Raw genomic sequence first — 26,405 nt, 5'->3', positions numbered from 1 at the left:
TGAACCCGGGCGGGCCACGGGTTTCTCCCAAGTGGCAGGAGGGTGTCCGTCGGCTGCTTCTGTGGGTGGGCGGCCTCCAACAGCCTCCAGTCAGGGATGCAGAGGCAGAACCCAGAAAGAGGCCGGGCTCCCCACTCAGGCTGCCCCCACAGGTCGGGTGGATGTTCGGCCCCAGAGCGTTGCTCGGCTGTCCGTGTTCACGCCGCAGAGAATGTTCTGGAAGGAGGACGCCATGCTTCCAGCACTGTTGCCACGCACCCTGGCCGTCCAGTCGCTGCCTCTCGCAGCCCAGGGGCCCTTGTAACGCGTTCCTCCTGACTTTGAGCTGCTCTCAGGCCTGCAGAAAATAAAGCTAAATGGGGGCAGTTTCCATTCACTCAGCCAGATGCTTCACCATCCTGACCATTCGGCAGGAAACACTCAGACTTGTGTGAAAACTGCCCGAAAACAGTGCGTTTCCCGAGTCAGACCTGCAGGTCTGAGGGTCACCTCCACCGGTCCCCGGCTCTGTGATGCTGGGCCTGTCACTCCACCTCTCTGAGCTCCGGCCCTGAGGACCACGGTGCAGAGGGAAAAGCTGCAGGCTGGGAGTGAGGCGACGGGGGTCCTCACCCTGACCCTGCCCCCAGCTCGCCCGTCCTGCCTGCAGGATAAATGTCCAGGACACGCCTGGACCAGGGCCAGTCAGTAAGTGGTGAGCGACTGAGACCCTGTGCAGGTTCTTGATTGGTCTCGTCCTACAGAACAGCGAGAGGTCGAGAGTTAATGATCTTTGGGTCTCCTCTAGCCTGAATATGTAGTTTTTAAATCCTTTTAACCTCAGAGAGAAAGAGTAACCTTTAGGAGATCTCTCATTGAGATTGATTTCTGAGTCATTGAGCATTACAAATTGGTAAAAATAGTACACTAGTAAGAAATACAGCTTGCAAGAGATAGAAACCCAAAGAGGCTTAAGCTCAAAGAATCTGTCATTAACTCACATAATGGAGAAGTTGAAGAGCCTGGGCACACCTTCAGGCGTGGCTGGATCCAGCATGCTAACAGGCTGCCCCTGTGCCCCCTCTTGGTTCCTCCTCCTCTCAGCTCACTCCTATCTCGGGCAGGCTCTTCGTCAAGGTGGCCCCGTGGCTCCAGGCAGCAGAAAGAGCGCTTCCTCCCGCAGGGAGGAAACACCTCTCCCCCAGGAGTCCCCCAAGGGGGGCAGACCCCAGAGGGAGAAGCACCCCCAGGACCCTGCTTGTCAGAAGGATGGCATGAAGGTGTGAGCGCCAGGAGCAGGTCCCTGGGGGGCATTGCGGGTCCGTGATGACACCTCTGGGCGGCTCTCAGGTCACACGGGCACCCCCAGGGGAGATGGACATTTAAAGGCGTCAGCACAGGGTGACGCAGCAGCCCTCCGTCTCCACGGGAACAGAGCCCACACAGGAGCAGCGCCCCACCCGCCTGCAGGTGAGGTCACCTCGGGGACCCGCCTGGGGACACTGCCCACACTCCTTGCCGGCCGTGCTCTCTGCTCTCACACCGCCCGTTTCATTTCAGCTGCAAGACCCTTCACGTCCCACATTTTCTCCAATTTTACAAACAGCGAAGCTGCGCTCAGGGATTGGACAGACTCCCCACATCCCGCCGTACGAGCCCAGGGCTTAGACTCGCCATGCAGGGCTTTCCCCGCAGCCTCCAGCCCCCATTCCTGCAGGCTGGAGAGCACAGCATCGGTTTTTTGGAAAATGGTTTTTGTGACCAGTTTCCTGCTTCTTCCCGTTAAGCCTCCTTGGAGTTGTGTTTGGTTCTGGCTCAGCAGTGAGGTAAAGAGGAGGGGGGAGGTGACAGAGGAGACAGAGGAGAGGCAGGGGCCGGGGCCCCGAGGGGCGAGACGTGCTGGGCCGGCGAGGGGTGGAGGGCTGAATTCCCCACCCGCCTCCCCTCTCTCCCTCCCCAGGCCCCTGGAACCTCACCACGAGGGAGGGAAGAAGAGAGGCTCAGAGCCAGGCTGCCTGGGTTTACACAAAGCAGAATCCACACGCCTGCTGATTGCGTGACCCCTGGAGGGTCGCTGGATTGCTCTGGGCCTTGCTTTTCCCGCCTCTGTAGCCTGCTTGCTGAGTCACTCAGTCATGTCCGACTCTGGGCAACCCTATGGACTGTACCCCACGGAACGCACTGGACGTTCCTACTGGGAAATGCCCCACGGGTCATCGGCCAGACTGGTTCCAGGGGGAGACGTGTAGCTCCCTCCGGGAGACTGTCCACAGGGTGGTCGCCACCCCACGGTGGGGCAGGGTGAGGGATGAGGGGCTGGATGGTGAGCAGTCCTGCCCGAGCGGTGGGCAGCCCCCGTGCCCCCAGCTCTGGCCATTTGCCAGACACCTTTGCAGATGTTGTGAGCACACGGGGGCCGGCCAGCCGCCGCCCTGCAGCAGAGGTTCTGAAAGGCTCTGCTGCGGGGCCCCAGTGAGCCCGGGGCTGCCCAGGGTCTGCCGAACCTGCAGTCAGGAGTCCGAGAGTCGGGGCCCGGGAGCCAGCACCCCCTCCACCATCACATCCATGCAAAGCCAGGGGCAGCCACTGTCTTCCCTTGACAGTGCATGGTCACTGGGGGGCCAGCAAGCCTGTCCAGGGGCCCGTGGAGCTGGACAAAGTGCCGGTCTCACTGCTTCTTGGGACCTGCCCGCCCAGTCCAGCCTGCAGCTCCCAGCTTTGCAGGGCTTCCTGAGCATTCAGCCAAAATCCCAGAAGATTGCAGAAATCTCTGGTGTTCCATCACCACTGTTGGGTACAAGGAGCCTGCCAAAGTCCAGAACCATCTCTATCGCCGCCATGGTTGGCCCTCCCTGCAGGCTGGTGGGTGACGGCCGTGGGGCAGCATCGTCTGCCCGGCCGAGGTGCCCAGGGGAACCTCTGCTCCGCGCCCCAGCCCGGGCCCTGCCTCCAGCACCGTCCATGGCGTCCGCGTATCAGCTAACGCCAGACTGCCAGGCCAGCGGGCTTTTGAAAACTGATTTCATGCGCATTAACACGGCATTCTGAGCTGATGCTCACATGCACCGTCTCCACAGACTGTAAAGTGGGGGAACAAAGAGATCACGGCCCATCAGACACCCCACCAGCTTCCAAACCAAACCCTTCGTGACGAACAAGGATCCCTTGCGGGGTGTAAACGGGGCGTCTTCCTGCAAGTCGTGGGGGAGGCCCAGAGGCTCTTAGGAGCCAAAAACAAGTCTAGAAGCCAGCGCGCTTTGCTCTGTGTTTACATCAGTTTCTCTCTCCCCTGCTGTGTCCTCATCGGGGAAGTCCTTGTTACGGGCAGGGAGGCACTGTGCTCCAGGACGGGCTGGGGGCCGGGGGAGCCCCGCCCGGGGACAGCGGTACAGGTGGGCCTGCCGCCCGGGATGGAACCGGGCCAGGCAGGGGGAGCTCTGCGTCGCACATGTCCACCCCCAAGCCGCCCTGGGCCCTGGCTCTGCCGCGTCTTCAAGGAGGAAAGCCGGGGCAGTGGACACTCGCACATGGCCCTGACCCGCCGGGAGGCAGCGGCGCCCCACTCTGCCTTTCCCCGTCTAACGGTGCCACGGTCATTTCGCAACAGAGTCGCCGATGGCAAACATGCAAAGACATTAACTTTATTTATGTTTTGGATTATTAATGCGGCTGTTAAAATTCCTCCAGTTAGTTTTGATTGAATTGTTTTTCTGTGTGATTCTGTTGTTTAATGGAGCGGTAAATAAGAATTTCTGATAATGAGGCTGAGCATCTGTCACAGCGACCTGGTGAGGGTTATTAACATTCCCATTAGCGGCGGGGTGGGCCGTGGTAACCGAGCCACACAGTTAGAGCAGAATGAATCGCTGGTGTCAGGCTGAGTGCGTGTTAATTACTATTTTATTCTGCGCTGGGGGGCAGCAGGGAAGGGGCGACTCGCAAAGGTCGTCCTCTCCGCGGAGGCCTCCTCCAGAGGGACCGAGTGCCCGGCCATCTCCCCCGATGGTGACTGTCCGTTTGGTTCCTTCCACTTGTGACTGTAAACAGACTTGAGCCCAAAGGCAGTGCCCAGGCCGCAGGCAGGGCCATGGGAGGTGAGGGCGCTGGGCTGGTATCCTGCCCCCCGCAGCCAGGCACCACCCGCCCCGGCAGCTCCGGGGTCCAGCCCATCGTGGAGTTTGCCGGGATGGAGGGTACCCAGGAGGGAGAAGGGAGCGGCCCGCAGGGGGCAGGGGACAGACCGGCCGGCGGGATTGCCGGGCAGGGAGAAATATGGGTCGTCTGCGTTGTTCCCAGCTGCCCTGAGGCTGCCGGCAAGGCCACGGCCATGGGGCCCTGCCAGTGACCTTTCACCCTTCACCTGCACCTGTGACCCCAGCCCATCACGGTGGGGCGGGGGTAGCCCTCAGGCTGGGAGGAGGACCAGAGGGGTGGGTCCTCCCCAGGGGACATGCGGCAGTGGCCTCTGTGCTCCGTCCCAGAGGAGGGGTAGCCACGGGTCCGCAGACATCAGCCCCCTCCCCCAGGAGCAGGGCTGCGTACCCCAGCGTCCTGAACCCCAGACAGGATCACACACGCCTTTGTTTTTCTTTTCTGGCTGCACTGTGGTGTGCGAGATCTTAGCTCCCCACCAGGGATCGAACCTGGGCCTCCAGCAGTGAAGGCAGAGTCCTAACCCCTGGACCTCCAGGCCATTCCCACAGATGGCCTTTGTTTTCTCCGAGTCCACGTGGAATTTAGCACTACCCTCGGTTGTGGTTACTGGAAAAGACCCTGATGCTGGGGAAGATTGAGGGCAGGAGGAGAAGGGGGCGACAGAGGTTGGGGAGCATCACCGACTCAATGGACGTGAATCTGAGCGAAACTCTGGGAGATAGTGAAGGACAGGGAAGGCTGGTGTGCTGCAGGCCTTGGGGTGGAAAAGAGTCGGCAGGACTTAACGCCTGAACAACTGCAGCAACTCGGCAATGAACGTGACAGCCAGCAGCACAGGTCTGCAGGACCTGATCTCCCAGCCACAGGGCCCTCCCCAACCCGACGCAGCGAGGTTGGAGGTTGCTGAGCCGTCCCTGCATGTCCCAGGCAACCTCACAGCTCAGTCATAGGTGCGTGGGTTACTGTCTCACCTTTGTTCTCACGAGCGCCCCTGTGTCTCCGTATAATCGCTTTTCTTTGGGGTTCTCCAGATTTCACCGTGTGCACTTAGAGCCATGGTTCTGAGAGGGTCCGTGGTTGTCCCGGCCGGGGCAGGGCCTGGGAGCCCGCACGCAGGGACGGGCTTCTCGGCTGACCCTCTGCTCTCTGCCCCACAGCCCCCGCCCAGGCCCCACTGCGCGTGCACGTGAACCCGCTCACGGCCAGCCAGCTGGAGGTCACGTGGGAGCCGCCGCCGCCCGAGAGCCAGAACGGGATCATCCAGGGCTACAAGGCAAGCCCCTCGCGCGGCGCGCTCTCCCTCCCGGCCACCTGGGGACGACCCCTCGCGTGGCGTGGTCTGCCCTCCCGGCCACCTGGGGATTAGGGCCGGCGGCCCTCTGCGTCCTGCGCCAGCACGCAGCGGCCCTCACCCTCGGACCCGAGGGCATCGCCGAGGGGCTGGCCCAGCTCGGCCCACCTCCCCCCCGGCCTGGGGTCGGGGAGGCTCACGGTGCAGCCAGCAGCGCCTCCCTCCCAGGGCGGCCCCTCCTCGCCCTGCGCCCCCTCGGGGGGCCTCCACCACCTTTGCTGACGGTGCAGGAGAGGAGACCAGGCCTAGCCCCCAGCTCCACCTGGTGTCGCTACTGGACGCTTCCCAAGTCCTGACTCAGCAGGTCCAGGATGGGGCCCGAAAATGTGCATGTGTGACAAGCTCCCCAGGGGGCCTGGTTCCTGGGGACCTCAGTTTGAGAACCCTGACACTGACCTGTTCTGAGCCCACATTAATTGAATATTCCAGAAGTGGGATGGAAGGAAGGCACCAGACCATTCCCGTAAGAGCATTGGGCATGAACAGTCACACAAGTTGGTGGGGGGCAGGGAGCCCCTCCCAGGGTTCCACCTCCAAGGTCACCCCTGCAGACGGGGCTGGGACCCCATGAGGTCAGCCAAAACCCTCCTGAGGTAAGCAGCCCAGGGCTGTCCCTTGCAAACCCCCATTCTCCCCTCAGGGTGAGTCTCCTTGTCTGGTCTGATGAGCCTCAAGTTGATCAGTCCTCAGACTTTGTGGGCTTGCCTGCCCTGATGATGACTATTGGGCCGAGTAAATGTCCCTCTAAGAATGATTTCTGTAGCTGTTTTGTGAAAAGAAAGGCCTTCCTCCGTGGCAGGGCCGTTAACAATGACTGATGAGGCGACAGCAAGTCCCGTGAGCCTGGAGGCAAGGTGGTGTGTGTGTATGTCCAAAGCGTGTTCCCTATTAATAATTTCCCAATAATAGTGTCCTGAACAGACGCTGACGTGGGTATTGACCTCAGTGTCCAGGTTAGTGCGGCCTCTTCGAGCAGAGCGCCTCACCGGCCAGTTCAGGGCACAGAAGCTGGAGTTCATCTTGCAGGAGGGAATGAGCGTAGCTAACCCGCCAGGGCCGCTCCGGCCCGGCCAGACGTGTGGACGCCGGAGAGCCGGCCCCCGCGCGGCCTCTGCCACTCCGCACGTGGGCCAACGGCTCTGACTGCCTGGCCCGGGTTACACCCACTGAGCCAAGGCAGATCTGCGGGCCGGGGCTGTCTCTGGGCAGCCTGGCTGGCACCAGCTTGGGGCTGTGGTTCTCTGCCAGCTGTCAAGGGAAACAGTTCAGATGACCTTACAAACCTCCGTGTGTGGGCATCACGTTTGCTCATGAGCACATGTAAACCAGACATGAGGAAACAGAACCAGGAGAAGCACGGGCCCCCCAGCAGCGCTGAGCCCAGGGTGGCTCTTCTGCTCGTCATCTGAGGCTGTTTTAACGTCCACAGTATTGGGTCACGTCAGTCGCAGCCTTTGATGCATGTCGGGGTTAGAATGCAGGAGCCTCTAGTGAAGCTGGGGGCTGGTGCTGTCCACAGGCTGGAGCAGGGGCTGGGTCGGTCTCCCTTACGTCCAGGAGCCTGGTCCTAAGGCACCTTCCTGGCAGTCACCTCTGTCCGCAGGCCTCATCCTCCTGGCCTGGCCTTTGCAGAGGCGCGCTCACCCCCCCAGGAGCACTGGGGTCCCCCGCCCCGGCTCGGTGGCCGCCTGTCCCCAGGCTGAGACGGGGCGCCACCCCTCTGAGCCTCCCGGCCTCCAGCCTCCGCTCCTCCCGACAGATCTACTACTGGGAGGCAGACAGCCAGAACGACACGGAGAAGATGCGGGTGCTGTTCCTGCCCGAGACCACGGCCAAACTGAAGAACCTCACCAGCCATACCAAGTACCTGGTCAGCATCTCGGCCTTCAACGCCGCGGGCGACGGGCCCCGGAGCGAGCCCCAGCCGGGCTGCACCCACCAGGCAGGTAGGAGCACGCAAGCCTCCCACCGACTGCCCGGGCCGCCCCCCGCCCCATCGCTGCCCCCTGCCCCACCGCTGCCCCCCGCCCCCGCTCCAGCTCCCCGCTCTGCTGGTCCTCAAACCCAGCCCCGTGTAGCCGGAGATTTCTGGGTCTGACCCACATGGTGTCTCTGGCCCCCAGCCTGGGCCCGCTGCATGGAGCTGCTTGCTGTGAGCCGCGCAGGGTGGCAGGTGAACAGGCTTCCAGCTGCAAGAGGCCTTGTTCCTCGCAGGCAGGATTCGCCCCAGACCCTTGGGGGCTTCTCTCAGGTCCAGCTCCCAGAGCAGGGATCCCCTTGTCTGTTGACCTGCTGAGCCTGGGCTGCAGTGTGGGCCCCCCGGGGGCCTCAGCTGCAGAGCCCTCCGGAAGCAGCTGGCCTGCCATCTCTCAGGCACACGCCCCAGGCGGATCCCAGAGCGTGCCCACGCTGCCCTGCCGGGGGTCACACTGCCCGTGGCCTCCTCTCCTCACCCACTGTGCGTTCTGAGCTAATCGCTCACTGTCCTGGTGACTCTCAGAATCCCCTGTGGCCTGGGGGGCTTTGTGAGGCCGGCCAGGCCTCCCAAGGGAAAGGAGGCTGGGCCTGAGGTCCTGGGAGCTCCGAGGGGCTTCATGAGATCCAGAGGGTCACAGGCCAGCAAAGTAGGTTCGGGAGCCCATGGGATATAGACCCTCCTCTCGGGGTTCTCCAACATTCTGTGGGTTCAGTCTTCCTGGGAGCAGGGGCTCCCGAGCGCTTTGCCCTGCACAAGATGACCACAGCCAGATTGTAGGGGCCGCGCCCCCGGGGCCTGTCCAGCAGTCCCTGCAAGGCCGGGAAGGGGCCATCGTGGACTCAGAGGGAAGGGGTGGAGCTGTGCAGCTGAGAGTGGGAGGCGGAGACCCTCGGGCATGGTGGGCCCAGCTGATCGTGGAACCATAGGACCCCCAGGGTGGGGGAGGGTGGAAGCGGGGCAGGAGGGGCTGGTTTAGTGGGCATTTCTCATCTCCGAGGGGAACCGGGCTGGGGGCACGTCAGTCCCCACACGGTGAGGGAAGCTCAGGACTCCAGTCCAGGTGGACGAGGGCCTTGTGGATCAGCCTGCTCCCTGACCCCTGGCCAGCCTCTGCGTCTGCCGAGAAAAAGCGTCTCCCCACTCAGGGTGGCCTGTGAGCTCCCCATCTCCAGACCAAGGGGGACCGTGAGATGGTTGGGCACCAGGGGATCCCTGGTGAGGACGAGGGTGGGGGTGTCCTCTGGGGCCTCCAGGCCCTGCAGAGGGAGAGGAGAGGAGGGCAGAGCCTTCAACCACCACCCGCCCCGGAGCCTAGCCCCCAGAGGCGCAGGCCGGGAGCTGACAGTGCCGTCTGCGCTGCACTTCCTGTCTCTGTTATTCGTTTTTACACCTTTGTCACCGTGCTTCTCAGGCTCCTTTGTGCTTGAACACCGTCGTTTCCTCTGCTCCTCTCCGGAGGGTTTGAGTTTCCGATTGCTCCTGGGAGGTTGGGGATGCTCAGTAAATCTCCTTTATTCCTGCGTGGCATTGAGCCTGCACCAAGTAGAAAATAACATCTAATAAACATTTTTGCTCCGGGCGGAGGCGTGGACACATATGTAGATGATCTCTTGCTATAAAAGGAGCTTCAGTGAACATCCTGTCCTGTTCCTCCAGCTCCCGGGACCCCCAGCTTTTTGGCGTTCTCAGAAATAACCTCCACCACGCTGAACGTCTCATGGGGTGAGCCCGTGGCGGCCAACGGCATCCTGCAGGGCTACCGAGTGGTGTACGAGCCGCTCGCGCCCGTCCAAGGTAAGCCTTGCAGGGCCTGGCGCCCACCGTCAACACGGAAAGAGGCCGGTAAACGGGCCGAGTGCGTGGCGCGTTCCACACAGCTGCCCTCCTAGGGCCCCGACCCAGGTCTTTACCACCTGCCACTCCTGAGGCCCCAGGGCTCGTCCCACCTGGGCACTACAAGCCGGAACCACATGGGCAGCGTGGCCAGAGGAGGCACTGGACCCACACACTGCCCCAAGCTGCTCCTCCGGCCACCCTTCATTCTAACGTTGACTCAGCGAGGGTTTTTTTAGGGGGTGCACACCGTGGGCTTGCAGGATGTTCCCCGACAGGAGACTGAAGCTGAGCCCCAGGCCCAGAGCACACACTGAGGGCTGAGCGGGCCTTTCTTTCTGCCCCTCTGTGTGCCCAGGACCGTGGTGCAGAGGAGGGCGGGCAGCCCCTGGTCATAGACGCAGGCAGACTGTAAAAGTTACGGATTGTTTAATGTCTAGGAGGGAAAGATACCACCCACACGTCTAACGATCCTGGCTTTCCACCTAAAGCGCCGCAATAAACGTTTCCTTTATAAAAATAAGCACATTCAACTAAAACAGGGAGTTGATGTGAAGAAGAAAAATTAAGCCCTAGATTTTATTTCATCGCATCTCAACTGCCGTGGACTCTGAGATACATGGTTATTTTATTAAGTGCTGAGGAAGAAAAAGGGCCTCCGATGCATTCTGGCCCAGGCCTTGTGTGCAGCGCCAGTCCCAAGCTGCATCCCAGATCAGACGTGGACACGAGAGGGGCACACGTCTCAGAAAATCCATGAACTTTGGTAACTAGCAGGAGAGGCGGCGTGTGGACACAGGCTGTTCAATGGCCAAGAGGCCGGGGCCACATCGACTCAGCCCTGCTCAGTCTGGGGACAGGTGGCCTGGGCGTGGCCAGGGTCGCGGTCACAGCCCCAGAGGCCCTGGAGGAGATGGGCCAGGATCTTGCTCGTCTAGCGGCCAGGAAGGGCCAAGAATTACCGGACACCAGCGTTTTGCTCGCCCATGTGAGTGGGGGCGGGGACTCGGCGCTCCGTCACACAGCCGCTGACCCGGCTCCTGTTTGGAGCCCAGGTTCCTGGCTGGCACGTCCCAGACCCCAACTCCCACTCGTCTGTCCAGTGCCCTGTCCAGGGCTGGGGCTGCCGCCCTTGACCATGACAGCACCAGTGGCTGGCAGCGCCCAGCCCGGCCCGAGGAGCCCTGGGGCCGCCTCTACCCCCAGAGCTGCCCTGAGCCGGGCCCACCCGCCCCCCCACAGCTCTGGCCCTGCTCCTGCAGGAACAAGGCTGAACTTAGGCCTCACACCTGCCCCAGCCACCCCGGCAACCAGCACACACCCCATCCCTAGGGGCAGAGCTCAAGGCCCGCCGCCTGAGTGCCACCCTGGTGACCTGTGACCTTCCAGATGCGCCCTGTTCACCACCAACCCAGGTCTGCTTCTCAGGGTCCCACCCGGAGCCTGCCTGGACCATGGCTGCTCCCCGAACCCCTGATTCTTCAGTCACACACTGGGCCTGAGCCCTTCCAGCCTCCGTGGCCCGGGAAGGTGGGGTCTGCCAGGCAGGGCTGCGGGGAGGCCGTGCCCAGGGCGGGGCAGGGCTGCTGGTGACGGGTGTGGGGCCGAGCACGGGAAGCCCTTACTTTGGGCTCAGCCGGGGGCCTCGCACTGGCCAGCGCTGGCTGACGCCAGAACAGCAGCCACCTCCGGCAGGCGGAGGCTTAGAAGTGTTTGCACACGAGTCCCCACACCTTGGCCTGTCCCTCCCCAGAGCCCCCCAGTTCCTGGATTATGTATCCCCCCTGCTTAAGGCGGCCAGCCAGTCTGATGAGTGTGCGGGCCTCTTGAGTGGGGGTCTCCTAGAGAAGCCTGGCCCCCTTCACTGTGGGATCCGGGATTCCCATAGGGAACCATGGAAGTGGTGACGGGGGCTCCAGACAATTTCGATGCATTCACGTGTCTCAGAGGACCCGGTGTCTCCCGGAGACGTGGCTGCAAACACAGGGGACCCTCGGGTGTCTTCATTCTATGTCAGCTCTCTGTGGCAGCTGGCTCCCCGTGAAGACCACCGAGGATGTGATATGTACGTTACACACGTGCACACACACGCTTGCAGTGAAGACAGTAAACAGAAGTTGTGAAGCGGCGCCCTCGCCCCGGCTGACCCTGCGTGCCCCACCTGGTGGGCTGCCTTCAGCCCAGGGAGCGGGGGCCCAGCGTGGACCCAGTGCTGTGGACCCCGGGCCCCAGCAGAGCAGCCCTCGGAGCGCCAGGCCCTGATCTTGGGAATCTGATTCCATGGAAGAGCTGTTTTTATGTTTTCTAAAAATGTCTTTTAAATGGGGGAAAGATTGAAGACAGGAGGAGAAGGGGGGAAAGAGGATGAGATGATTGGATGGCATCACTGACTCAATGCACATGAGTTTGAGCAAGCTCCGGGAAACGGTGAAGGACCGGGAGGCCTGGTGTGCTGCAGTCCATGAGGTCGCAAAGAGTCGGACATGGCTGAGCTACTGAACATGAACAACAAAATGTTTTAAATGGAAGTATTTTAGGGAATTGCACCATGAGGCTTTATAGTGCAGGGCACAGTTTTAAAATGGACTAAACGAACAAGATTCTGCCGTGGTTGGAACAGAATGGGGGGTTGGGATGGGACAGGGGTGGGGGGACAGAGTTCACAAAATCTGTGCCTGGGGTTGGTTCTACTCTAAGGAGAAGGTATTTCTTTTCTAACAACAAAAAAAGGGGGCAGGGATGCTGCTCTGCCAAAAACTATACATCCCACAGGACCCCCGGCATCAGCTGGTGACGCTGTCCATGTGTGCGTGCTGTCCCCCCGGGAGCCCCGTCCGAGCGATGGACCTGAGGGGCAGCTTTACTGGGCAGAAACAGCCCTGCTTCTCCAGTGAAAAGCTCCAACCAGGCTCCGACCGGAACCGCTCTGAAATAATTGGGAAGAGAATGATTTAGCTGATCAAGTGTTTGATAAAAGGCATGATGTGAAGGCAGTAAGCCACGAGGAGGGACCCTGGGACCTGCAGGACTGGGGGGATTTGCTCTGGCAACTTGGAAGCTGGACCCATTTTGCACAAGGACACGCTTTTTTGGGCTCTTCTGAGGTCAAGGCTGCCCCAGGACTCAAGGTGCAGAGAACACTGGCCGTTCACAGTGAGCAAAGACAGGCGGCCCACGGTCTCAGGAAGCCCGGCAGTCCTCTGTGTGGGGGACGCAGTGGGGCAGACCCTGGACCCTGGACAGCAGGCACCGGGCGCAGCGTGTCCACACGCCCTCTTCTGACTGACCCACTGCAGCCTGACGCCCCACACAGAGGTGCCCGACAGCCATCGGCGGGTGGGAGGCTCTGAGAAGTCCCGCAGTCTAGAGCTCTGTAGCTTTTTTGTTCAAACGCTTTGTTTTCAAACTTGTCATAGAAAACCCTATTTTCCCTTCTGGAAAAGGCTGCATTTATGTATTTTTCAGGATGTATCTTCCTCCCAAAATATTGAAGCTCTGTTTTCTAATTAAACCCCGTGCAGCCAGCATCACGCACTCTCCGTCCCTGTGTCTGAGGGAGAGGGTCCCGGGCCGTCCCGGCCTCTGGGTGGAGGCACCGCTGTCCGTACTGACAGGTGCTCCATCCTCGCGTCAAGTCCCGGCGAAGCTGTGCTTGTCGTGCGTGGCCGAGGCCTTCACACCACAGGCTGGTCCCCACTGGGCGGGGGAAGGGGTGCACCTTTAACCCCCAGAAGTCTTCCTGAGTCTTCCTCTCCCACAATCTCTCCTCCAGGACTGAGTCGGGAAGCCCGAGGTCGCCTCTGACGTGACTCAGGACTTTGTGGGAAGGGGCCCTCCAGACCCCAAGGCCCTGCCCTCTGGGTGGTGCTGGTCGCCGGGGGTCTCTGCCCCTGACCTGACCAGCGAGCCTGACCGCCTCCTCCCACGTGTTGTCAGGGTGCTTCTTCCCTTGTCAGCACCCGCTTATCAAGCTTAGACTCTAATTGCACTTATCTGTGCTGAAAATTGGCCATTATCACCACTTAAACGCCTCCTAATTGTAAGAAATACTTCTTCAGCAGACCGAGGGGCCTCCGCTGTTGTTATCAGAGCCGGGCAGGCAGGCGGGGCTCAGGACCCCTCTGAATCCACCCCTCTCCCCGTTCCTGCGGCTCTAGGGGTCAGCAAAGTGGTGACCGTGGATGTGAAGGGGAACTGGCCGCGCTGGCTGAAGGTGCGGGACCTCACCAAGGGAGTCACCTACTTCTTCCATGTGCAGGCGCGGACCATCGCCTACGGGCCCGAGCTGCAGGCCAACGTCACAGCCGGGCCGGCCGAGGGTGAGTAGCAGCCCCCTTCGTCCTCTTACGGGTTTGTCTGCACTCCAGCGAGCCGTTGTGGCCGCTCAGAGCTGGCTTCAGCTCAGGCCTCTTTTGGTCCCATTGTCTTTTTTTTTTTTTTTTAACTTTTGGCTGCACCCCATGCCGTGTGGGACCTTAGATCCTCGACCAGGAATCAGCCCGGGGCCCCCTGCAGTGGAAGCCGGGCCCCCAGGGGAGTCTCTTGACCCTGTCTTCAAAAGCACATATTAACGCAAGTGTCTGAACGTGAGCACATTCAGTATAGACGAGCAAATTCCTAGGCATGTCAAGTTTGTATTTCTTTTCTGGGAAAATTATTAAGACAAAATAAGTGCATTCAATTCAAGATACACAAGAAAATTTTGAAGTTTTCACACGTGAGGTTGAGCCAAGGTTTCCACTTCACAAACGACCTTGGCCTCTGTTTACGGAGGTACTTATGGAGGCCAGGCCAGGGCAGCGGATCCAGGGGGCACCTCCACGCCTCACCTCTCTTGATCCTCTGAGGGACCCTGTGAGGCCTGCGTCGGCCCCCACCCCACCCCCACTTTCTAGAGGAGGAACCTGAGACTGAGCGTGGTGGCCCTGCCTGGAGAGCCCCTGCAGGCGAGGAGTCCCCAAAGCCCCCTGCTCTGCTCTGTCCACAGGGTCCCCGGGCTCCCCTCGAGACGTCTCGGTCACCAAATCCACCTCTGAGCTGACCCTGCATTGGACGGAGGGCCATGCCGGCAGGACGCCCACCACGGGCTACGTCATCGAGGCCAGACCCTCAGGTAGGGTGGGCACCACCCCGAAACCGTGTCCGTGCGTCTGTACAAGGGGGGACGTGTCCAAGCCGCAGGCCCACCTGGCAGTATCTCCCTGACGACAAGGGGACCGAGGGAGTGATGCTGAAATGAGAGCCTCCCTCTCACTCCCTCACCCTCTGTTTTCATAACCATGACTGTGCTCATAACCTCACGGGCATCAGCCCCACGACAAGGTGGCCACATGAGCCGGGTTTAGGGGAGGGTAACCGTCACTCAGATACACATGCTGAGGACTTAGGGCCCCTCACACACGCTCTCGGCTCACCAGTGACACCCGCGAGTGGCTCAGAGACAGGCTGAGGGTCTTGGTAGACCGTGTCATGCTCACCCCTCACTGTGAGCCCTCCTGCCAGGAGTGGTACCCACGTCACCTGCTGAGAGCAAGGCTGAGATCCACCCGACCCCGTCCGCCCTGAGCGGGGTCTCCCCTTCTGTTCAGTTAATACCTTTTGTTGTTGTCGCTCAGTCGCTTAGTCATGTCCAACTCTTTGCGACCCCATGGACTGCAGCATACCAGGCCTCCCTGTCCATCACTAACTCCTGGAGTTTCCCCAAACTCATGTCCATTGAGTCAGTGATGCCATCCAACCATCTTTTTCTCTGTCACTCCCTTCTTCTCCTGCCTTCAATCTTTCCCAGCATTAGGGTCTTTTCCAATGAGTTGGCTCTTTGCATCAGGTGGACAAATGTTGGAGCTTCAGCTTTTAGGAAGGACTTATTGGAAAATGAACTTCTGATGGGTTAAATCTGGTGTTACGGCCGGGGGTGGGGGTGTCGCCCACACAGGAGCACCACACGTTCAGACGGCTGCACAGCCCAGCGTGAACCTCTGAGGGTGAGCGTGCCTGGTGGGCCAGCGCCACGCTCAGAACGCAAATCGCCAGGTCCCTCCCGCTAGATGGGGTCCAGCTCTGGCCGTGTTTCAGACTACGGTCTAAAGCAGCTCTTAGACCAGGAGGAAGGGGCCCTGACGCTGCAGACCCCACAGTGACACAGGCGCCCCCTCCTCCCCAGCAAACTGGTTCTGAGAGGTTCCTAATGAGAAGTGCCTTCTACAGACTTCTAAGGAGAAACCTGGTCCATAAACCAAGACAGTTTCTATGAAACGTGAATGATTCTTTGGCTCCCACACCCATGCTCAGCCCCCAGCCTGGGACCTGGCCAGTTTCTGATAAGCAGGGTGTTTGTCCTGAGCCGGAAACAGAGGGCCCCAAATCTGTGGCAGGCCGGGCTCAGCCAGCACCGTGGCTAAAAGGCCCCTGGGGTCTGGGTGCAAACAAGGCTGTGGAGGCCATGCTGACCCAAAGGAAGTAAACTGTTTGCCCCTCAAATCCAGGGGTTACCCTGCTTGCTCCCCAAGCCCCCGTGGTGTTCATGGATAGAATTCTGGAGCTCCAACCATTTAGATGGGAAAAAAATACGTTTTTATCTTCACTAACCTCTAACTGAAAGTAGCACTTCCTTCACTGATAAACACACGGTAGCTTCCTCCGCTGCTGTAACCAAGCACCGAGCACAGGGCGGCTTAAATAACAGAGACGTGCTGTCTGCCAGTTCCGGAGGCGGGAAGCCTCAGATCAAGGTGTCGGCAGGGCTGGTTCCCGAGGCGGGCCGAGCCGGGGCAGGGGGGTCTGGTCCAGCACCTCCCCCGGCTCCCGGCACATTGCCCACAGCCTCTGCGGTGCCTTGGCTTGTGGCAGAAGCATCACCCAGGCCCCGACCTTCCTCGTCACCTGGCCTCCTCCCTGTGTTCCCGCCTGCGTCCAAATGTCCCCTTTTTATTTCTCTTCTTCATTTACTGTTTTGGACGTGCTGGGTCTTCTTTGCTGTTTGAGAACTTTCTCCAGCCGCAGAGAGTGGGGCCCACTCTCTAGTCATGGTGCGTGGCCTCTCGTCGCGGTGGCTTCTCTCGCTGCGGAGCACGCGCTCTTGGCAGGCGGGATTCAGTAGTTGTGGCCCACGGTCTTAGTTGCTCTGAGGCAGGTGGGATCTTCTCAGAGCAGGGGTCGAACCCATGTCCCCTGCACCGGCAGGTGGATTCTTAGCCACTGGATCACCACAGAAGTCCCTAATTTCCCCTTCTTAGAAGGGCCCCAGTCATATGGAACTAGGGCCCACCTGCATGACTGCATCTTAACTGCAGAGACCCTATTTCCAAATAAGATCAGTTCTGAGAGCCTGAGGATCAGGCCTCGAGGGTGTGAATGACAAGGGGATGCGATTCAGCCCAGGACAGGAGGTGAGAAGTCACCTAAGTCACTGCAGAAGCTGCGAGGCTGCCGGCAGCAGGAGTCACGGCCACATTCGTGCCGCGTGCCAGCCGTGGAGAGACTCCCCCGGACCCTTCACACTCATCCTTACGGTGGAATTACATCGTCTGCAGACCCTGCTCTACCTCCTTATCCAAGGCGTTCGTGACGAAGCCAAAACTTCCGAGTTCCCTGGTGTGAGGGTGTCACGGAAATCCACATTTCTCTACCACGTCTTCCAAAGACCGCATGGCTCACCCAGGGCGCCAAGAAGACCCACGCGACCCAGACCCTCCTTGCAGCCTGGAGACGGACATGGCTGTGCATCTCCGGGTACCGCCAGGCACTTAGCATCACCAGTGTAACTCGTTTCCTTTTCCGTTGTATTTCACACATCTGAGACCACTCTGAGATGGGGTCCTTCAAAGTCAGCCAGCTGTCAGAGGGTCCACAGCACCGAGAAAAGATGAGGAAGCCATGGTCTCGGGCAGGGGCCCCCAGGTCCTCAGCCTCCGTGATCTGATGCCTGCTGGTCTGAGGTGGAGCCCGTATAATCACAACAGAAACAAAGTGTGCAACAAACGCAACGCGTGTGAATCATCCTGAAACCACCCCCCCGCCCCCACCCTGTCCATGGAAAACTGTCTTCCAGGAAACCCGTCCCTGGCGCCAAAAAGGTTGGGGACCACTGGAGAGGAGATGCACCCACAACGCTGCCCGAGTCGCCTCCCTCCACCTGAAAGTGGGCTGCCAGCAATTTCCCTCCTCCAGCAGCCGACTGGACCAGGGCAGGCTGACCGGCTCACTGTCCAGCCTCTGAAAGTCGAGAAGGACTCCCCCTGCGCTCCAGGATGGAGGCCCGCAGCTGCTTGGAGTCAGATGAAACGCGGATACAGATTGTCAGTGTTTAAACTCTTGCCGGTACCATGAGCTTTGGAGCTCAGCTGTCATCTGTTACAGGCCTCATTGCACAGAGAGTAAATGCGGCACCATCTTGCCGCGGCCCCCTGAGCCCTCTGTAGAGCCGTGGAGTCTGAAGGGAGCTTGGTTATGGTGTGTGGGCCCCTGGGACAGGGAGTTTTTGCTCAGAGGCTGCCCAGGGTCTGGGAAGACTGAGCCCATTTTGGGGAGGCCCCAGGGGCCCCAGGCTGCCTACCGTCCGCCCACTTGTCTCATCTCCATCTTGTCCTGAAAGGCATGGAGCTCACCCACTTGGCTGGTCTGGGGAGGGCGGCCAGCAGGCCTGGACAACCCGGGCAGGTGGCCGTGCAGCCCTGTGCATCTGCATTTTAACCACAGCCAATTTTGCTGATGATCGGGCAGTGATCAAGACCATCCCCAAGAAAAAGAAATGCAAAAAACCAAAATGGTTGTCTGAGGAGGCCTTACAAATAGCTGAGAAGAGAAGTGAAAGGCAAAGGAGAAAAGGAAAGATATACCCATCTGAATGCAGAGTTCCAAAGAATAGCAAGCAGAGATAAGAAAGCCTTCCTTAGTGGTAAATGCAAAGAAATAGAGGAAAACAATAGAATGGGGAAAACTAGAGAGCTCTTTAAGAAAATTAGAGATACCAAGGGAACATTTCATGCAAAGATGGGCTCAATAAGGACAGAAATGGTATGGACCTAACAGAAGCAGAAGGTATTAAGAAGAGGTGGCAAGAATACACAGAAGAACTATACAAAAAAAGATCTTCATGACCCAGATAATCACGATGGTGTGATCACTCACCTAGAGTCAGACATCCTGGAGTGCGAAGTCAAGTGGGCCTTAGGAATCATCACTACAAATAAAGTTAGTGGAGGTGATGGAATTCCAGTTGAGTTATTTCAAATCCTAAAAGATGATGCTGTGAAAGTGCTGCACTCAATATGCCAGCAAATTTGGAAAGCTCAGCAGTGGCCACAGGACTGGGAAAGGTCAGTTTGAATTCATTCCCATCCTAAAGAAAGGCAATGTCAAAGAATGCTCAAACGACCGCACAACTGCACTCATCTCACACGCTAGCAAAGTAATGCTCAAAATTCTCCAAGCCAGGCTTCAACAGTACGTGAACTGAGAACTTCCAGATGTTCAAGCTGGATTTAGAAAAGGCAGAGGAACCAGACATCAAATTGCCAACATCTGTAGGATCATTGAAAAAGTTAGAGAGTTCCAGAAAAACATCTACTTCTGCTTTATTGACTATGCCAGAGCCTTTGACTGTGTGGATCACAACAAACTGTGGAAAATTCTTCAAGAGTTGGGAATACCAGACCACCTGACCTGCCTCCTGGGAAATCTGTATGCAGGTCAGGAAGCAACAGTTAGAACTGGACATGGAACAACCCACTGGTTCCAAATCGGGAAAGGAGTACATCAAGGCTGTATATTATCACCCTGCTTATTTAACTTCTATGCAGAGGACATCATGAGAAATGCTGGGCTGGAAGAAGCACAAGCTGGAATCAAGATTGCCAGGAGAAATATCAATAACCTCAGATATGCAGATGACACCACCCTTATGGCAGAAATCAAAGAAGAACTAAAGAGCCTACTGATGAAAGTGAAAGAGGAGAGTGAAAAAGTTGGCTTAAAATTCAACATTCAGAAAACTAAGATCATGGCATCTGGTCCCATCACTTCATGGCAAATAGATGGGGAAACAATGGAAACAGGGACAGAGTTTATTTTCTTGGGCTCCAGAATCACTGCAGATGGTGATTGCAGCCATGAAATTAAAAGACACTTGCTCCTTGGAAGAAAAGCTATGACCAACCTAGACAGCATATTAAAAAGCAGAGACGTTACTTTGCCAACAAAGTCCATCTAGTCAAGGCTATGGTTTTTCCAGTAGTCACGTATGGATGTGAGAATTGGACCATAAAGAAAGCTGGGCACTGAAGAATTGATGCTTTTGAATTGTGGTGTTAGAGAAGACTCTTGAGAGTCCCTTGGACAGCAAGGAGATCCAACCAGTCCATCCTAAAGGAAATCAGTCCTGAATATTCATTGGAAGGACTAATGCTGAAGCTGAAGTTCTAATACTTTGACCACCTGATGTGAAGAACCGACTCATTGGAAAAGACTCTGAGGCTGGGAAAGGTTGAAGGCAGGAAGCGAAGGGGACAACAGAGGATGAGATGGTTGTATGGTATCACCAACTAGATGGACATGAGTTTGAGCAGGCTCCGGGAGTTGGTGATGGACAGGGAAGCCTGGCGTGCCACAGTCCATGGGGTCGGAAAGAGTCGGACATGACTGAGCACTGAACTGAACTGAACCGAATTCTGTTGATGCTCTGACGTGAACACCCCAAACTGAACAGCTACTAAGGAAATTCGCACGGGGCTAGAACACAGACTCCCTCCCAGTCCTGGAGAAGGGCGGTCAGCGAGCATGGACTCAGCCCCAGACCCCGCCGGACAGTTCTGCCGAAGGTTCACTTCTGGGGTTTTGAGAAGGTTTCCTCCCAGTCGGTGTTGCTAAGCTCTGGGGAAGGCAATGGGAACTGTGCAGTGAGCATATGCAGCTGATTTATTTACACAGATTATTCCGAGGCATTTTACTGTGTAGATCAAGAAGCCTCATTTACATATTTACACAATAGGCGGGAATGGCACTGAAGGAGCTATAAATATATTTTCCTCTCCAAAGCAGCCGTGAAATATACATATTTAGGATGTACCGAATGCAAGGCAGACATTGTGTTGCTTTTTTCACAAATAATGTATTTAGCCCGGAGATGGGCGCGGATGAGACGGATTACGGTCCTTGGTCCCTGGGTATGGGGGGGGGTCTTCCCAAAAAAATTTCAGTCCTCCTGGGAGCCCCCCAGGCCCCTCCCCACTCATTCTGTCCACTGCAGTCTTTGACTGCAGGACTTTTCAGCTGAACAAAGGAAAACATCAGTGTTTTGCCGAAGGTTTAAAAAAAAAAAAAAATCCACGGAAGTTGCTGAGTCAGCACCGTCAGCAGGCTCGCTGTGGTTCGGTTCCCACTGTGCCGGCAGCCTGTGCTCATGCCCGTCTCCCCCACAGCCCCCGTGACAGCCAGTCAGCCTCTGCGGACGTGTATTCCAGGGCAGGGCCCCCCATCACAGGCCATCCTTTGCATTTCAACATTCATCTTGTGTGTCCTGCCTTAAACAAGGACCAGATAAAATACAATTTTTTTTAATCAGATGTATTTAGCCTCAAATTTAATCCCCACCATGTCAGTTAAATTTCCGACCCAGACCATTTATACAAAGAGAAATGGGAGCATTCAAGAAATAAACGGGCTTCCCCGGTGACTCAGTAGTGAAAAATCCACCTGCCAGTGCAGGAGACCTGACCTGGGTTGAGGATCCCCTGGAGAAGGAAATGGCAACCCACTCCAGTATTCTTGCCTGGGAAACCCCCTGGACGGTGGCGGCTGGTGGGCTATAGTCTGTGGCGTCTCAAGAGAGTCAGACACGACTTAGCAACTAAACAAGAAGAAGTAAACAGCTGCAGGCTCAGAACTGCAAGCCGGCGTCCCGCGTTCATCGTGTGAGTTAGCGGCACCAGAAATCTCGGGCCGTGAATGACAGTTTCATTCAGTCTGGAGACTGTGTAACTGTCCAGGAAATCAGACTTTTGTATTGGCGTCTGCCTGCGCTTCTGGGTGTTGGGGGACCGACGGAGCGCAGAGCCCGGGATGTGCCTGCGCTGGGCGGGGCTCTGGTCAGGAGGGAGGTCTTCCTGGTTCCTGGTGCTGAGAATGTCCTCCCGGACACATGGGTGTCCTGCCGCTGCCAGGCGAGGAGGGAGGTGCTGGCCCCGAAAGCAGAGTCGCCTTGCTGTGTTCCCCGGAAACAAGCTGGTCGGGGCAGCAGCCAGTGTGGACAGAGGGTGCCTGCTTTCCTTGCGGCCATTCAGAATCAGCCATCTTCCTGTTTTAGAAAGCAAACACTGCCATAGGGCGGCCCAGAGCTTCTGACAGAAGCCCAGGAGCTTCTGTCTTTAAAGGAAAACCGGCCGGCGGGGCCACACTGTGTGGGTGGACAGCTCTCCTCCCGAGTCAGCGCAGATGGAGGCGTGTGACCAGAGTGGTTTATCCAGCAACATTCTGCAGCATTCATTTCTCAGTGGCTCCCCCACCTTACTCGCTCTGGTGTTTTCCCAGCAGTGTCTCAGTAACAGGAGTCCAGGAAGGTGCCGGGGTCCCCGAAGCGGGGCCGGGCCCAGCAGACACCGCAAACACCCCAACACAGGTGTCACGTGGCCCTGGCCTGAAGGTCAGCGTCACCACCAGGGAGGTCAAAGGTCTGGTCCTCAGGCCTGGGGCGTCAGCCACCCAGGGATGTGGCTTTGGGAAACACGGCCACTGTTTCCCTCAGGCCAATCCAAGCTCCCCACGAGGGTGGGGAGGGGAAGCTGGCTGGGGTCTCCGGGGCACCTGGCAGGGTAGCCTCATCTAGGGTCTGAGAGAGGGCCAAGCACATCCCCAGAAACACACAAGGGCCTGCACACCCCTCAATTGTTGATCAAGATGGACATTCAAGCCCAGGGATTATCCTGGTGCGTGGAAAATCAGTTGCACAAATCTCATTATGCTTAATAGTTCTGTAATGTTATTTTCCCCCCTAATGTGTAGACATACTTTTCTCCATCATTGATCTATTGAGATATTTAATGACCAGTACAGATGAGGGAAACAGTTGGCAGTGGAGAGACAGAGTGGACGTTCCAACAGCCACCAGGGGTTTCTGCCGGCAGCGATCACGGCATGAACATCGGTGCGGATAAACAGCCCAGAGGGTTACAAGTGGAGCCGCAAATGCTGAGTATGCTGGTTTTGGAAAGGCAGAATTAAGCAGAACAAAAATACAAACTTTTTTCTATTAATTCAGAAGGAAATTCTCTTGGTATGACTCCCCGCCTCCCAGCATTTTTCCATGTAAAGTAAATTGTTTTGTGTTGAGATTCTGTATCAATATTTTAAAAACATTTTTATGAAAAATACACATAATTCCTGGAGCTATGACAGAGCATTTAAAATAAAATGTGGCCTCTGGGTGACGGGAGAGGAAGGGAAAATCATTTTTTTTTTCTTCAAGTAGCAGGAAAGTATTACAGAAACTTTAGTGCCAAAGACACTCAGAGAACCCACTGCAGGAGTGCTCGAGCTGCTGACGACAGTCTAGGAGTACCTTTCACGGTCTTGTTAGTCCCTTAATTACAGTGGGTTTAGGCACTATCTGGTGTATTAGGGTCTGTGTTTTTCCTTTAGTCTCTTTCACAGCATAAAACTATCTTCTTAGAGGGAAAACACGATTCATTCAATGTTTAAAGCCCTTGGAACAGTGACTTGCTCATAGTAAGCACTAAATAAATAGAGGTGGTTATTTTATTGAAAACTTGCTGTGCCAGGCCCTGTGAAAAGCTATGGGGGCACAGAGGTGGGTGGGCGGGTGGGCGGATGGGCGGGTGGGTGGATGGGTGGATGGAAAAATAAACGGATGGGTAGATGGAAGAGTGAATGGGTGGAAGAAAGGAAAGATGGATGGAGAGAGGGAGGAAGAGGAGAAAAGAAGGAATTAAGGAAGAAGGGAAAGAGGTAAGAAAGGGGGAGTGAATCATGTCAACTGATATCTGTTGAACTCTTGAAACATTTGCGAGCCCATTGGTACAGACAGACAGGTAAACGTAGAGAAGTATCCTGGAGGCCCAGAGGCGGACGCTGCCGTCTCTTCTTAGAGTGCAGGAGTGGGTCAGGGCTGGCCTCCAGGAGGTGAATCTGAAAGGGTGAGATGACCTTGTTGGTTTTCCTCCACCCCCACCTGTAGATTTATCAGTAGCTCGTTGAGAACAGAAGTCTCATCTGGCTCCCTGTTGGCTGGAATGGGGCCTGAGCAGAGCTCTGAAGTGATTGTGGATGGAGCCGGTGGGGGGAGGGCGTGGAGCGGGAGCAGGGCCTCCTGAGGCCTCCAGGCGAGGGAGCAGGGCCTACAGGGAAAGCACACCCTTCACACCAGAAATCGACCACAGAGAACAATCGAACGTGCGAACCCTAATGGTCTCAGAAGGAAGAGGAAGCTTAAGCGATGACTTGCCATTGGACGTTGTTAATGGTAATGGGTGTCTTGGTGAGCATTTAGAAATAAATAGTCATCGCGCTCCCCCTCTGTACCGAGGTCTGTGCCTTTCAAGTCTCGCCCGCATCCATTCCTTCGTTAACCCGTGACTACAGAGCTTAACTGGTGCACACTGTAAGCCCTGTGCAAACACAGACTCACACACGGGCGATCTGCTGTTGACCGCGGGCTGATCCTCGTGCCACTGCTGTTCCGAGGCGTGTGACAAGGCACTTCCCAGAGAGCCGTCCTCCCTGTGAAGCAGGCACGTTCAAATGCGCTGTTGCTCTCCAGATTGCCTGCTCTTTGTAAAGATCACCTACCTACTCCTATAACAGAATTTATAATTCACGGAGGATCAGTGCTTCAAATGAACAGTGTGGGCCCGGAGCCCACTTTTTACCCAACGAGCTCCTTAGAGACTGGATTTCGCAAACACTCGGTGGATGTACTGCTTACCGAGCACTTCATCAGTACTGACCCGTTCAGTCCCCGAGGCACGCCTGTGATGTAGGTGTCCTTTGTTGCCTGCGTTCTCCGGTGAGGCACAGAGAGGTTAAACCCTCTCCCTAAGGTCACACAGCTCACGCGTGGTGAGGCAGCTTCGCACCAAGGCTGTCTAGCTGCTTCCTTTCTCTCTGCGTCTGATTTTCTGGCTTCAGTTTCAGTTTTGTTACTGTTTTCCTGTATGTCAGGGTTTATTTGGTAAAACGCATGATGCGCGTGCGCCGTCTTAGCCTTCTGTGCGTGTGCGGCTCAGCAGCATGGAGTGCGTCCCCACGGTTGGGCACCACCGTCCCTAGCTTGCTCATCTTCCCGGACTGAGGCTCTGTCCTCATTAAGTCGCATCTCAGCCCCTGGCACCCACCCTTCTCCCTTCTGTCCCTGTGGATTCGCTCGGGGAACCTCCTAGACGTGGACCCGTCCAGCGTTTGTGTGTGTGTGACGAGGTGTCACGCCCTCGCGCTTCATCCATGCTGTGTCAGCAGGCGCGAGAATGTCTCCCTTTCTGAGGCTGGATCACACTTCTCCGTGTGGCTGGATGGACCATCTTATTTATCCATCCCTCCGTCGATGGGCACAGGTTGCTTTCATCACCTCTCAGCTCCAGTGAATAATGCTCTGTGAACATGGGCGTTTAAGTTCAAAATTCAGTTGTCGTTCAGTCGCTCAGTCGTGTCTGACTCTGCGACCCCATGGACTGCAAAGAGTCAGAATCCAGTACATCTTTTAAAATCTATATTTGTGTCTAGTAGCTCCTGGAAAGAGACTAAAAACGACTGGTCTTAGGGCAGGTTTGGCGCTGAAGCCCCTCCAAAGGATGCTGGAACTCGAGGAAGGCGCTTCAGGGGTTTGGCTCAGGAGGTGAAGCCAGGTCCCCAGGTGAGGGGCCGAGGTCCCTGTGGGGTTGGCCCAGAGCCCCTGCCTGCCTCTCCGTGCCAGCTGCCCCTCGGTGCCATCGCCCCGTGAGAGAACATGACCCGCTATCGATTATCGAAAGCTGCACCAGGCGTGCCACGGTGACCACCCAGACAGCATAGACAGCGTCACAGCGTCACCCCAGACCTGGGAGCTGGCTGGTGCACGAGGCTGTGGTTCAGCGTCTCCTCTTTGACCCGCCTGCTGCACTGTCATTTCCAGTGAGAAGGCAGTGGGGCTGAGAACTCAGTGGAGGCTGGTGTGCGTGGGGGCCTCTGGGCCCTTGGGGGCAGGGATGCGTGTCCTCAGTGAGTCGGGATAGAGGGAACTTGGGGCTTAGGGACACGCAGTGGGCGGGGACAGCAGGATGTCCCAGAAAGAGCCAGCGCCCTACACCTAGAGGAGATGGCAGAGCCAGAGGCCGGGAGGACGTAGGGAAGACGTTTCCATCCAGCTGGCAGCCTCGGCGGCGCCCGTTCAGGAGAGCGAGGCCCCAGCCTGGAGGGGGGGAGCTGGTGGCTGAGGGCAAGGTGGGCAGCGTCCACCCGCCGGGCCTCCATGTGGGAGATGGGCACCCTGAACTCCATTCTTGCTGCCCCGCAGACGAAGGCCTGTGGGACATGTTTGCCAAGGACATTCCGCAGGGCGCCACGGCCTACACCGTCAGCCTGGACCAGCTCAGGCAAGGAGTGACCTACGAGTTCCGGGTGGTGGCCGTGAACCAGGCGGGCTACGGGGAGCCCAGCAGCCCCTCCGCTGCCGTGTCAGGTAGGAGCCCCGCCCGGGGACCCTGGGGGGTGGGCGGGCGGCATGGGCCCCGAGCACAGCCATCCCTGGAGGAGACGTCCTGGCCTCACTGAGCTCCTCTCGCCCTCCGTCAGGGCCAGGGCCTCAGCTTGAGCTGGGCAGGGTCCCCCCAGGGGAGAAGGCATCCCCTGCAAAGTGCAGCCCGAGACCCTCTGTTAGGGGATGCGTCCTTACTGTTGAGCCGAAAGTTGAAAAGCAAGATTGCACCAACCTGCCCCTCCCCAGACACCATCGGGGAGAGCGCGAGCCCTGGACACGCGGTTGTGTCAGCCCAGGCGTCCTTGAGGGATGCCGGCCGAGGGGCCCGGTGCATGCGGTGCCTGAGATTGGAGGCTGAGGGCTGCCAGCTCCAGCATCAGCCCCGGCTCAGCCATGGGGGTAGCACAGACATGGAGGGGGCGGCCAGG

At 57.6% G+C, this 26,405-nt stretch overlaps 1 protein-coding gene across 1 annotated transcript in view; it reads left to right on the top strand.

Annotated features, from left to right (window-relative positions):
* Positions 1-26,405, top strand: part of SDK1 (sidekick cell adhesion molecule 1) — a 744,542-nt gene that overhangs the window by 702,329 nt on the left and 15,808 nt on the right. The window contains exons 36-41 of the mRNA XM_055561902.1: positions 5,292-5,407; positions 7,245-7,431; positions 9,120-9,257; positions 13,454-13,615; positions 14,284-14,409; positions 25,795-25,959. Of these exons, the coding sequence (XP_055417877.1) occupies positions 5,292-5,407; positions 7,245-7,431; positions 9,120-9,257; positions 13,454-13,615; positions 14,284-14,409; positions 25,795-25,959 (894 nt within the window). The remainder of the gene's footprint in view (positions 1-5,291; positions 5,408-7,244; positions 7,432-9,119; positions 9,258-13,453; positions 13,616-14,283; positions 14,410-25,794; positions 25,960-26,405) is intronic.

This window comes from Bubalus kerabau, chromosome 23, assembly GCF_029407905.1.
Source record: "Bubalus kerabau isolate K-KA32 ecotype Philippines breed swamp buffalo chromosome 23, PCC_UOA_SB_1v2, whole genome shotgun sequence".
In the NCBI taxonomy this organism is placed as follows: domain Eukaryota; kingdom Metazoa; phylum Chordata; class Mammalia; order Artiodactyla; family Bovidae; genus Bubalus; species Bubalus kerabau.
The sequence above is the reverse complement of the archived record's forward strand: the minus strand, read 5'-3'. Positions and strand labels throughout refer to the sequence as shown.